We start from the raw sequence: 13297 nt of genomic DNA, 5'->3' as shown, positions 1-13297 counted from the left end.
ATGCAGCCAGAAAGGCATCATGAAAGGCTAGAAGCAGGGGAGGGACTGCAGATGGAGAGGGCTGGTCCATCTGCAATAATTCAAAGCATCTCTTTTTTGTTTCAGAGACATCGGAGGCATGCCATTTAAAATGTTCTCTCATCAGAGAAATGGTGTCCCCAGAGGAGAATTCCTCTGTTGGAGATTCAGGACTAATAGAGTCCTCCTCCTCCGGGGTAATGCAGTCCTTGGGGGATTTCTATCTGGGAGCAACAGGTAAGTGATTCATCAGAGAAAGAGTGTTCCTCTTCTGAATCCTCTAAGGACTGCACAGGTGTAGGGGTTGGTACAGGTACCTGTGACTGTACAGCTTGGAAGGACCTGAAAAGATTTTGGGAAAAAAAATTCCCAGCAAGGAGCTGGTTCAGCTTCTCTATGTTCCCTATGTTTTAATTTCTGTTTCCTCTTCAGAGGAGTAGGAGGATGTATTGACTTAGAGGCCAATGCCTGGAGGATGGAAAGGCTAGTGTAGGCCCCGTCGACGTCCTGAGCTGTGGTTCCCCTTTGCCATCAGGGGCTGATGGCTGATCAACCTCAGCAGACATACTCTGCATTTCTGCCAAACTGACTTCCACCGTGGTTCCTGGTTCTAGCTGTGAAATGAGCGTCCGATGAGACCCTGGGCTAACATGCACCTCGAGAGTCTTACCGGACTTCTGAGGTGCAGCATGAGTATCAGGCCTAACTTTCTTGGCCTTCTTCCGAGGCGGCTCATCGGAGGTATCTACCTCACCCTCCATGCCTAACACTAGACACTGGAGCCTCTAGTTTTCTAAATAAAGCTTTAAGGCAGCCAGACAGCTGAGAAGCATTTTAGGTACAAAGGATTTGCAAATATCACAAGACATACGGTCATGGCTTTCACCTAAACAGAATAAGCACTTATCATGTGTGTTCTTGTGTGGAATTTGTCTTCCACAAGCACACTTCCCTTTCCTAGCGGACATGTATGTTTGAAAAGCAATAACATGGAAACAAAAAACCCAAAGGGGAACTTATCTGTATCTGACGGCCAAAACAATGAACAAACTGATTCCTGGAGCTGGCGATCCGAGGTCCGTAGATCACTGTGGCAGAAAAGTTCTGAAAGGGGTATGTGCAGACGTTACTTTTATAACAAATGTCAGTTTATGGCTCTGACAAGCAATGCAGCATGTACCCCCTGCTCCTAAGACTTTGGTATACTGGACAGATATCTGGTGCTGCAGGTAGCAACCTCCCTACAGCTATGAATACTGCAACCTGAGAATAAAAGGACATCAAAAGAAAAGGACACAGTGACAGAAGCTATTGTGTAGCTGTGGCTGGTCAGAATCTCTACCTCAGGAGAAGCAACTTGCAATGACGTCTGCATGTCTGGTGCACACATCTGTCTACCATTTAGGATGTTGTGTCACTACCATTAAGCTGCTGCTGGCCTGCAAGACTTCTGGTCTCCTCCAAATGTTACCCAAGCATTGATTTATTTCCCCTCAGGTTCCCAGAGATAAGACAGCTGGCCACTGGTGACTGCATTCTACCCCCCCATGGCTGACCATACCAGTGACAAAGTCAATTTCAGAGCTCCAACAAAGAGCATCACAGATGGATGCCATGTCTATGCCCCACTGAGCCGGGTGTGATGAGTTCTTTATCAAAGTTGATCATGACATAATATAGCCTCACCTTATTCCAGTTGGCCCTATCCATTCAGCTGCTTCATGCAGCCCACTTGCTATAAAGTCACCAACCACCATTGCACTGCTCTGAGGAAAAGAAGCATCTCATCTCCACATTTCTATCTGAAGGTTTAGCAAGAGGAAAGAAATACAAAACCTGTGAACACTGATGAACACAGAAGAAGGTAAATGTGAAGGCAGAGAAATGAGAGAAAAACATACCTAAAAGGATGCGAATTTAGAAGCTGTTAAGTTTTATTATGCAGAAAGAATGTATGACTGGGTGGCATACAGGCACTTGTATGCTCTGAGGATATACAACAATTGGCCATTAATAATTATGCCTACGTCAAGTCATGAAGAACAATAATGTTCAGCAGATAAAGCATTCTTGGTAACACCATATCTTAGAAAACCACCACTGGGAAGCTATGAGCATGACTAATAAAAGAGACGAAATCGGTGTTGGAATTTCAAGTAACTAAACTGCAGAACTGATCTACACAAAATATCCAACCACTCAAAAATACATAATTAAGTTAATAAAAAATGTGGTGTACCCAATATCTAAACATAATTTCTATTCTTTGCTTTTAAAAGGATCCCAGTGAAGTACAGTAACATGATGGCAAATTCTGCCCATCTCTTTTTTCCTATTGCATTTTACTCACACAATACAACATATGTCATGCCAATCCTCTGCATGGAGCCTTTAATACACTACTCTGCAGTCCAGGCTGTACTTTTCTCAGTTCACTGGAGTATCACAAAAATAATGGAAAAGGATGGGGAAAATCAGAGTTCAAAACTACAATATCATCACCTCTGATCTGATCAAAAATATTAACTTTGGCCAGCCCACTGATAAAGCAGTCTAGTCCCTACTTGCAGCTCTGGAGTGGCACACTTAGGATGCAATTCTAATTACTAAAGACTCCTCTAAAAAGGAAATAGCAAAGTGTGTGTGTATGTATTTGCAGTTGTATATATAAAGGAGAGTACATAGACAGATACATACATAGACAGATATGAGCAGTTTGTTTTGTTGGGTAGTCACAGGTCACTGACTCTTGATTCATCAACTGCAAGGAGCAAGCACATATGGGTTTGCCTACTAGCAAGACCCATGTTAAAGGCCATTATGATTCATGGCTTATAGAACTGGTCAATACTTTGGGACTCACCCAAAGTATGTTCACTGAAAGTGAAAATGATATATATTGTCTGCAGTTATTTGATATGCTAGCTATTCTGTTTTGATGTGCTATATATACTCTATTTATTATGGTAAAAAATAATGGTGGTGTGTAAAGACCTACCTTACAATAGTCGAGTGGAGAGACTAAGATTCTTTTTACACAACTGTAGACATTTGAGAGGCAGATTATGTCTTTATTATGAAGATCTCAGGATTCTATTGAATATACATCTCCAGCCAATGTTTGTTTGAAAACGGCAATGCATCACATTTAAAAATAATGCATTCAGAACAATGCTAAGATCTACGTTCATTATACAGCTGTACCAAAACTATGGATTGCTACCAATGGATTTAGTATATCATTCCTGGATTTAGTATATCATTCCCTTCAGTACTGCTGTTTTGAGTGTATACTTTTCACTCCCAGTGGGTGTGGCTTAAGCCTTTATAAAATGAAGTTATCACCTTACAATTCTAAACTATCCTCAGGGACAGAGGTCAAATATCAATACAATTGTGTTTGCCATCAAGTATGCTTCAAGCTAAAGTATTCTGAAATCTGTATGTAGCATGGTTTTGGAATTATTAATGCAAATATGACAAGCAATATTGACGCTTAGAGGCACAGTAGGAGGTAACTGCAGAAACGCCTGGAGGAGCACTTGAATGTGGGGGGGGGGGGTTAAGAAGTCATTGGATGCATGGATGGGATATTTAGTGTACTCATTAAACAAAGAGTCTATGTTTTAAATGATCAAATCTTGGTCTATATGCAGTTACCTTTTAAACTCTGAAATTTTAGACAATATATTATGGTTGTAAAAAAAAATGCAATAACTCAGTATAGTGTGAGCCACCTGGAGACAGGTTGTTATAGGAAAGGCATACGCCCGTAATCTTAGAGACACTTGACTCTCACAAAGAAGGATTCTGATGCCAAAACTGGAGATTCTTGGTGGAACTTGAAGAGAAGAAGCTGAGGACATACCAAAAGATTCATTGGAACACCTATGCATCTTCTCGTAGAGTACCAGGATCCTAACTGTAGATCTGCTTAAGTAATACCAGGAGCTTAGGTGTGGATCTACTTGAGGAGTACCAGGTGCCTAAGTGTGGATCTATTAGAGGAGTGCCAAGAGCTTAACTGTGGATTGACTCGAGGAGTACCAAAAGCCTAACTGTGGATTTAATCAAGGACTCCCGGGAGCCTAACTGTAGATTTAATCAAGGAGAACCAGGAGTCTATCTGTGGATGTAGCAGAGGAAATGGCAATATCATGCCTGTGAATTGCAAATAGTTTTATGTTCACTGGCAGACTTTAAGAGTGGGCTAACAAACACAGCAGCGAACTCTAAGTAAATAAACATGTTTGTTTTAAGCTGAAAATGAACTTTATATTGACTTTTTCTCTGTAATTAAACTGCACTTGAACTAAAGAAATGGTCTCCATTGTATTACATTTGCTAGTATACATACCAACTTATATATATATATATATATATATATATATATATATATAGACAAATATATATTTATTATACGCACACACACACAAATGTGTGTCTGCGTATGCACACCTCATTTTTTGATAACTCCCACTGCGGATTGTTAGATACAGTTTGATCACGTCACATGTGAATGAGTCACAAGTGGAAATCCTTCAGCTATGAATAGAAAAAAATCACCCTTTCTGATCATATACTCCTACTCTTTCTGGAGTGGATAAACTGCCAGCAAGACATAATAAGAATTGGTAACTCACCAAAGGAACTCTGCAGACATCTACAGCACAAATTCCTGTAATACACAACCATAAACCTAGACTTCTGTGCACTAGTACCTCATGGTAAAAGAGAAGACACCCTTGATGAACAAAAGTCCCTGATGGTGAAAAGAAAAAATGTAGTGGTTAGCAGGATCACTGGGGTCTGACAGGATGTCTGACCAAGGGTCCAAAACAGGCTAAGTAGAGACAACATTTTATGGAGTTCCAGCTCTACGCACACCAGATACTGTAAAATACTGCCATGTGTTTGCCATCACCAAGGCCAAGTTAGAATGCTAAATGTCCAGTTAGTCAAACTAACATTACCATGCTCAAGTCAGAAGCATAAATATACAGCTAGTCAAACTTACCAAGTTCAGGCTTCAGCTCAGTGGGCAAGCTTAACTTCCTTGACATCTTTGCTGAAAGAAAACAGATCAATATCAATTAACACCAAAAGACTACCAGGATGCATACAAGCATTCATCAGACACCACAGCCTTTTATTCCATTGCAGAATGTCTTTTCCTTTTTAGGGCTGCACTGGAAAGAATCTTATGGACTAGTCTGTGAATATTTCTGCTGGAAAAGACTGTTGATAGTCAACTGTCTTCCTCCATAGTAAATATGCAGCAGTTCTGCTTCTTAAGTGTGCACTCTAAGCATTTGCAGGCAAAATCAAAGCATAGCGATTACACAACAAACAGATATTAATATATCTTCTCAACCATTAATGGCAGTAGCACATAAATGTCTAAGCTGCTCTCAACAAAAGAATATCTAAAAATGAAAAAAATAATAACATAAGAAAGCATTCTGTTGACATTAATATCTAAATGAAATATTTTTGTTAAGAAGTGAAGTCAGTGGCAGACGTGTGTTGGGATAAGACCAAATTATGATATCAGGAAATTTAAGATGGTTTGTTGAAATAAAGAGATTTTGGAAAAAAAAAGATGGTTTGTTTTCAAAACATTAATAATATAAAAATCCTGCACATTTTCATAAATATAACAGCTAATGTCTAATTAACCATGCACACTAAACACACACAGTCAGTATCAATTATACGCAAACATGATGAAATACATCATATTTTACATGGCAGTTCTTTTAAGATAAGAAATTATATCCAAAATAAAATTACCTTTTCAAAGATTGCATTTCCTAGCTAGAAAATGATCCAAACATTACCATACGCAAATATACAAATACAGCTTGACTTTGTGCTTCACCCCTTCTGCAGCCTTTATGTATGATTCAGCTTTCTCACTGCCCAACAAGTCGATTTTAGATGTAATGTCACTGCACTTCATTTAGGAATTTGTCTCCTTGGCTCTTACAACAGCAGCAGCACAGTATATGATTAGTAAGACCTCTGCCTTCTTAGTCTAGGCTTCAGTCCTGACACTCAGTGTCGACTTGCAAATCTCCTTGCCTCTTTCAATTTATTATACAGACTATATATATATATATATATATATATATATATATATATATATATATATATATATGCACACACACACACACACACACACACATATATATATATATATATATATATATATATATACACACATATATATATATATATATGGATTCACTTCAGAATATTGAAGGTTTAAAACTTTGAATTTCATTTGGTCGAAATAATATGATCAAAGTTTCAAAACTTCGATATTCTAAAATAAATGCAAAAACAAAACAAGGTTCCCCAACGTTTTTGGGGGCAAGCCCCCCTGCACCCCCCATAACCCTCCACTACTTAAATATACTAACTCCGAGATGGCACTACAGGGACGAAAAGGGAAGTCTCCCGTTCAGCACTGTATGGAGATCTCCAGTCAGAATTTCAAAGTTTTAAAACTTCGATCATACGGACTCGACCATATGAAATTTGAAATTTTAAGCCTTCGACATTCTGAAGGAAACCCATATAAATATATATATATATATATATATATTACACACGTAATGTGTGTGTATGTGCGCACACAAATTCACAGGAGCATGTTGTGTGTATATGATGCATTTACCTATGACCTTGATGACTGAGGTTTACCTGAAAATGGTTTATGGACCAGCACACTTAACAGTTAACAAATTATTAATTAATAAAATACTTTTATCTATGACTGCTGTTACATAGGACTCAATTTTGCTGCTTTTCAAAAGGCAACTCTGAAGTTTGGATGAAAGTTTCACCATTCTGGGTATCTGTTGGAGATCAGCTGCAACTTCTAACACACGTAAATTACTTTCCTTGCCACTACCACTAGATCAGCAGTCTCATATAATGGCCGAACCTATGATTTTCTTGTCTAGTTAACAGCAGCAAAGGTTCCTGCGGTATATTCACAGTAGATTAAGCACCTACTTCAATACTTGTTAGAAAAACTCATGTAATTCCACAAAACCTAGGTAAAGTATTACAGGTAGGCAACTAAAAATACAAAGATGGCCTGTGATGGAGTTGAAAGTCTAAACATCCCTTTATGCTGCTTTATCTTTAGAAGCTGGGAAAGAATTGTGTTACCTTTTTTGACTAATTTGAAAATGAAAAACAGAGTGAATATGCTAACTAATACTACCAGCTTATCAAAGTACAATACAATAATGCTATTATATGGGGGATGAGCACATGCTTTGTCCAACAATAATATTATTTAATATTATTTTTTTTTTTTGTTAGCAGAGGATTAATTAAGGGCTACTGGAAGTAAGTGCCCCAAATGTTAGGACTTTTAAAAAGTGAATTTAATAGCATCTGTGAATTAGTGTGAAGACTGAGGAGCAGACAGACATGTTTTACTCTAATGCAAATAAGTCTTCTCTAACCTGGCTCTGAAAGTGATGGAGATGTCAACATTTCAATGAATTTGCACTTTGAAATCTGCTTAATGTGACAGCCGGCAGGAGATGGAATTGTGATAAAATTTGTGAATGTGGTTATCCTTTGAATAACTTGCAACACTATTAGGAATTTTTTTTTTATTGAAGCCATGTGTTCTGACTGTTTAGCTTGCCTGTTAGGATCTTCCGTATGCATGACTCATTTTTATTATCTGTCTAGATTACCAAGTCACCTGCATAAAGGAGAATGTTACTGATTGTAGAATGCTGGTGATACTGCTGATTATTATGGTACACATTTTAAGAAAAAAATGAAATTAAGATAACATGTTATTAAGAAACAAAAGCTATTGTTTAGCAGGTAGCTTTTTATCATATTTGTCAGACATGTTCTAAAGCATAACATGATGGCATTGTGAGACAAACATTTTAGCAAGGTTTATGACAATGCCTCTGTCCATACCTCTCAACCTCTTAGAGCAAGAAATCTGGACAAAGCCATAAATAATGGGGGGACAAAGGCCAATAAATAAGGGCACTCTTTAAATACTATTCTTACAAACTTAGAAAGTTGATATAATAATGGGGTTTGCATTCACATGTATTTACTGAAGGGTATGAAGCCTGAAACTCAATTGTCTGTCATTATTTTCTGAGTTCAACCCTCAATGATTTACCAGAAAACCGCAATTTTATAAGAAACAACCAAAATATGAGAAAAAATCTGGACATTCTAAGAAAATCTGTCCAGTTGAGAGTTATGGCTCTGTCAAGTCAGGATATTATGTTTGTTCAAGGATACTGCTGGTGAAATAACCTTTACTGAAAAACTAGTTATGTACTTACCATAATGTTCCATCTGAGTTGTTGCTTTTCATTTGTCTTCAACTTGTGGGACTCGGATCCAGCAAGGATCCAACTCGGCCGTATACTCTAGCATTGGAGCCAAAATCCAAGCTCCTCCCCTACTCATAATGCCCCGCTCTCTCTCCTCCACTGAGAGCAAGTGTGTTGCAGAATGGCACCAACCCTACTACAGCATAAAACCCATTATTCCTGACCAAAAGGAGGAGCGACACACACACACACACACACACACACACACACACACACACACACACACACACACACACACATTCGGCTTAAGCAAAGAAAGCCAATGGCTGCTTCTGTCCAGTCCACTACACAGCCCAAAAATGGCAGGGGGAATGCGGGAGGGACAGTTGAAGACAAATAAAAGGCAAAAACTCAGATGGAATGTTATGGTAAGTACATTACTTTATCTGAAGTTGTTGTTTTCATTTGATCTTCAACCTGTGGAATAGAGTCCCTAGCTACTATAACCTTGGGAGGTCCTCATGAAGGATATTTCAGAGCACAGCTGAGCCAAAGGATTCTCTGTTCCTGGAAAGGAGATCCAATTTGTAATGGGAAATAAAGGTATGCAATGAAGACCAGGTAGCAGCAGAACAAATATCATCAATAGGAACCCTGGACCAAAAAGCCACAAAAGAAGAGACTGATCTGGTGGAATACACCTGGACAGGGCCCAGTGGGGACAAACCTTTGGACCAACAGGCCAAAGAAATATACTCAGAAATCCAGTGAGCAAGAGTAACTTTACAAACAGGCTTTCCCAAATGAGGCTTGGAGAACAAAACAAGAGGCTGATCCAATTTTCGTAAATCTTTGGTTTTATGCAGAGAGAAACGCAGCTGCCTGTGTACATTAAGTATAATTTGTACACCTCCTTGTTTTGGAAATTTGGGAAGAACACTGGCAAATTAATAACCTGGGTCACATTCGATTAAGATGATACCTTCAGCAAGAAGGATGGGTCAGTTCGAAGGGACACAATGTCTTTACGAAAGATGAAATAAGGGGGCTTAATAGATAGTGTATGAAGTTCAGAAACCCTCTTGGCTGAGGTAATAGTCACCAAAAAGGCCATCTTCCATGACAAATATTGCAAATAAACAAGTTAAATCCAAAGGAGGCATGCGGTCCTTAACCAGAGGCTAAAGAAGGAAGGTACCCTTCAAAAAAGCCTCGCACAGCTTTGATGAAGCTAAGGAAGTCAAATTTTCACCCAAATGGAAATTAGAGGTAGCTGCAAACTGAATAACAGTAGAAAAACTACCGCCATTATTAAAAATATAGGTTAAAAAATCCAGAATGGCAGGCACTAGTGCCATAAAAGGATCTGGGTCATGCTGAGAAGCCCAGATCGAAAAATGTGTCCATTTGCTAGCATAGCCCTTCCTAGGAGAAGTCTTGTGGGCCACAATCAAGATCTTTCTGACAGGAGAAGAAAGCCTGGGAGTCCTGACTATAATGGAAACTGGAGCAGCCACGCAGTGAGCTTCAGGCTGACTAAATCCAGGTGAGAAACCCCTGACGGGTGTGTGAGTAGATCTGGAACTGGATCCAGAGTCCAGGGAGGACACACTAGATGAGACCACAGAGTGATGAACGAAACTTGATGAGGCCAGAATGGGGGAATGACACTGACTGAGCTCCCCAGCCATTGTGCTTTCTGGATAAAATTGGGACTCAGAGAAAGAGGAGGATAAGCATACAGTAGAGCAGAGGGCTAAGCAGGGACTAGAGCATCTCTGGGTGACTCCACCAGAGGGGGGATCACAGTGAAAAACTTGCTGCACTTCGCATTGGAAGGAGAGGTGAAGAAATCATAGCAAGGATGACCCCACCTTAGGAAGATCCTGTCTGCTACTGACAGATTCAGAAACCACTTGTAGGGCATCAGAATAGATCTGCTGAGCTTGTCCACTAGAATGTTGGACTTCCCTGGAATATGCGTTGCCACCAGAAAACAGTCGGAGAAGAATGCCCGCTACCACAATCTCATGGCCTCGCGATAGAAGGGGTAAGATCTTGTTCTCCCTTGTTAGTTGCTGTACCAGACTATGGGCATATTGTCCATTTGGATGGCAATCATCCCAGTAGGGAAGGAGGCGTGGAAAGCTTGGAAAGCCAAAAGCACCACCCTCATCTCCAGGACACTGATATGCAGACTGGTCTCCAGGGAAGACCATGTGCCTTGGACCGTCCTTCCCATGCAATGCCCCTCCCCCACCTGAGCAGGGAGGCGTCCATGTTCAGTGATCACCATGATCACGGGGGAAGGAAGAACAAAAGGGTGGCCAGAAGAAGGTCGTGGGACTGAAGCCATCATAGAAGAGTCTACCGTCAAACTCATGAGAACTGAATAGGATGCGACATGGGGAGATTGAAAAGGAACCACTGGACCCCTAAAGTCCACTGGAGAACCTTCATGTGGAGGCATGCAGTTGGGAGAAGGGTAATAGTGTCTTCCATGGACCCCAACGCCCAAAGACCCAAACCTGCCAGTGAAGCTAGGTCTGTAGAATGCAATGTATGTGATGATGAAGTGATAACAACCTGTCTGAGGGCAGAAACACCCTGCCCTGTGTAGTATTCAATCGTGCCCCAATGAAGTCCAATATCTGAACAGGTGCAAGATGTAACTTGGCAAGATTTATCGTGATGTCCAAGGATGGAGCTAGACGGAGAGGGCAATCAATCCCTGGCCTCAGTCAGTCAATGCCTGGAGGAAGCAGAAAGGAGCCAATCATTCAGGTAGGGGAAGACCTGAAACACCTGCAGTTAAAGGTAAGCCACCCCTACCGTCATCACGTTGGTAAACACCTGGGGGGCAGTAGCGAGTCCAAAGGGGAGCACTTTGAACTGAAAATGATTGGCTCCCAGCCAGAAGCGAAGGAACTGTTGGGAGCATCTGTTCACCTTAATGTGACAGTACGCATCCTGAAGGTCCACAGAGCATATCCAGTCATTCATCTGCAGGAAGAGCAAAATGGACTGAGGTGTGACCATCTAAAGCTTTGTCTTGGCAATGTACAGTTTCTGGGTAGAAAGATCCAGAATGGATTTTAAGTGCCCCCTTTTCTTTGGCACAAAAAGAACCTGGAATAATCTGATCTGGACTGGTCTGGGGGTGCGTGCTGGATAACACTTTTTGAGAGAAACCTAGTGATTTCTACAGCTGTCTCCTCATGCTGACCAGGTAGACTGTCTGGGAGGTGTCTTTGCAGACAGGGGGGATGAAGGAAGGGGGATGCAATAACCTGTGGAAATGATTTGTAGCACCCGATGATTATTCGTGAAGGACTCCCAGGCTGTTGGGTGAAGCGACAGATGCCCCCTGACTGCGTCCAGAGGTGAGCAGTCAGGCAATCCCTCAGGACTGATGAAAGGGTCTATCTGAGAATGAATCTCAAGACTCCTGTATCTTTGGACCCCCTCTGCCATGAGGGCGGCATTTGTCACATCCCCGTCTGCATCTGGGCTTCCTGGGGAAACCCCTGAGACTTCTGAAACCACATCATCTTGACTCCATGCTGATTCCTCAAAAAGGACCACTGCAGAGTAGGGAAGTGGATCCCGATGGTAGACAAGGTCTTCCTTTCTCTCTTACTCTGGGTTAGTGTCACAAACAATTTTGCCAAATAAGGTGGAACCGTCGTAGGAAGTGTTCATGAAAGAAGCCTTGAAGGGCTCCGAAAAATCACAAAGCCAGAGAAAAGCGTGTCAACTAATGGCCACACCCGTCCTGGAAGTCAAAGAGGCACCCTCAGTTGCATGAGACAGCAGACTCATGGATGTGTTAGAAACTGCAGTTAGGGTGGCCACGCAGCAGGAGAAAACTTTCTTCTCCTCTGCCAACTTGGACCCTGGGGCAGACTCAGCGACCTCCTTTACCAGGTCCCTCTAAAGTCTGATAACATGGGCCAAATAATTCAGCACACATAAAGCAAAGGTCGCTGAAGTGTAGGTTTCCTTCCCAAAATGATTCATCACCCTAGACTCCCTGTCCGGAGGATGGACCAAGGGGCTCTCCTGAGCCAGCTGCTTCTTGGTAGCTGCCGCAACCACCATGGCATTGACTGGAGACCCCTTAGAACAATGGGGTTGTCCGGCAGGGCAATGATCACCTTATCTGGGTGCTTGGGGATGGGCTCAACTGTGTCCAGGTCCTTCCATGCCCTACTAGAAATGAGGTCCACCAAAGGATCCACAGGGCAGGACACCCAGGAAGTAGAAAGTCCTGAGTCAAATGCTTCCAGGAATACAGACTTGTTAGGGTTGGGTTTGAAGGTAGACCACCCTCCACATTGGTGAAGGATTTCCACCATGTCCCACAAAGAAGGCATCATGCGGGGGTGACTTGGGGGAACCCTCCACTTCATTGAAGTCTGTATCATCAGTGAGAGACTTTGGAGTGGAGTCTAAGTGCCTTCTTTAGCACGTATGCTTCCAAAGAGCCTCCTCGGGGGGGAAACTCTGGGAAGGACTCAGAAGCTTAGGGGAGTTCCTGAACAGGAACCTCCTGAAGCAGGCTGGCAGTAGGCTGTCCCTGAGGGGACAGGACAGAAGACTCCAGCCCAGAAAAAGAAGGAACCAGGGTGGAATCCGAGGAAGAGACTGTCAAGGCTCTCAAAGGAGCCGAGAGGACCCCCTCCACCACCTCGAATGCCGAAGGAGAATGGACCCCAGGGATCAGAGCAGCTGGAGCTAAAACGGGAGACTGCCTGACCACTGTCCCAGGCATCAAACGGGGAGCCAGAACTGAGCTTCCCGGCGAGGAAGCCCTCAGGGGGAAGGGACGACTCAGCATCTCGCAGTCAACACCAGCCCCTTGGAACCGAAACCGAAGATACGGTTATGAGAGCCAGTCCACTCTGACAACATCAAAGCCAAACTGCTCAAGGTAACAGTCA

At 42.0% G+C, this 13297-nt stretch overlaps 1 protein-coding gene across 2 annotated transcripts in view; it reads right to left on the bottom strand.

Annotated features, from left to right (window-relative positions):
- The window catches only part of STXBP5 (syntaxin binding protein 5), a 3006986-nt gene that overhangs the window by 330336 nt on the left and 2663353 nt on the right, over nt 1–13297 (bottom strand). For both annotated transcript variants that reach the window (XM_044068842.1, XM_044068850.1), the window contains exon 22: nt 5036–5086. In XM_044068842.1, the coding sequence (XP_043924777.1) occupies nt 5036–5086 (51 nt within the window). The remainder of the gene's footprint in view (nt 1–5035; nt 5087–13297) is intronic.

Source organism: Protopterus annectens, chromosome 1.part0, assembly GCF_019279795.1.
Source record: "Protopterus annectens isolate FY-2018-M chromosome 1.part0, PAN1.0, whole genome shotgun sequence".
Lineage (NCBI taxonomy): Eukaryota > Metazoa > Chordata > Ceratodontiformes > Protopteridae > Protopterus > Protopterus annectens.
The sequence above is the reverse complement of the archived record's forward strand: the minus strand, read 5'-3'. Positions and strand labels throughout refer to the sequence as shown.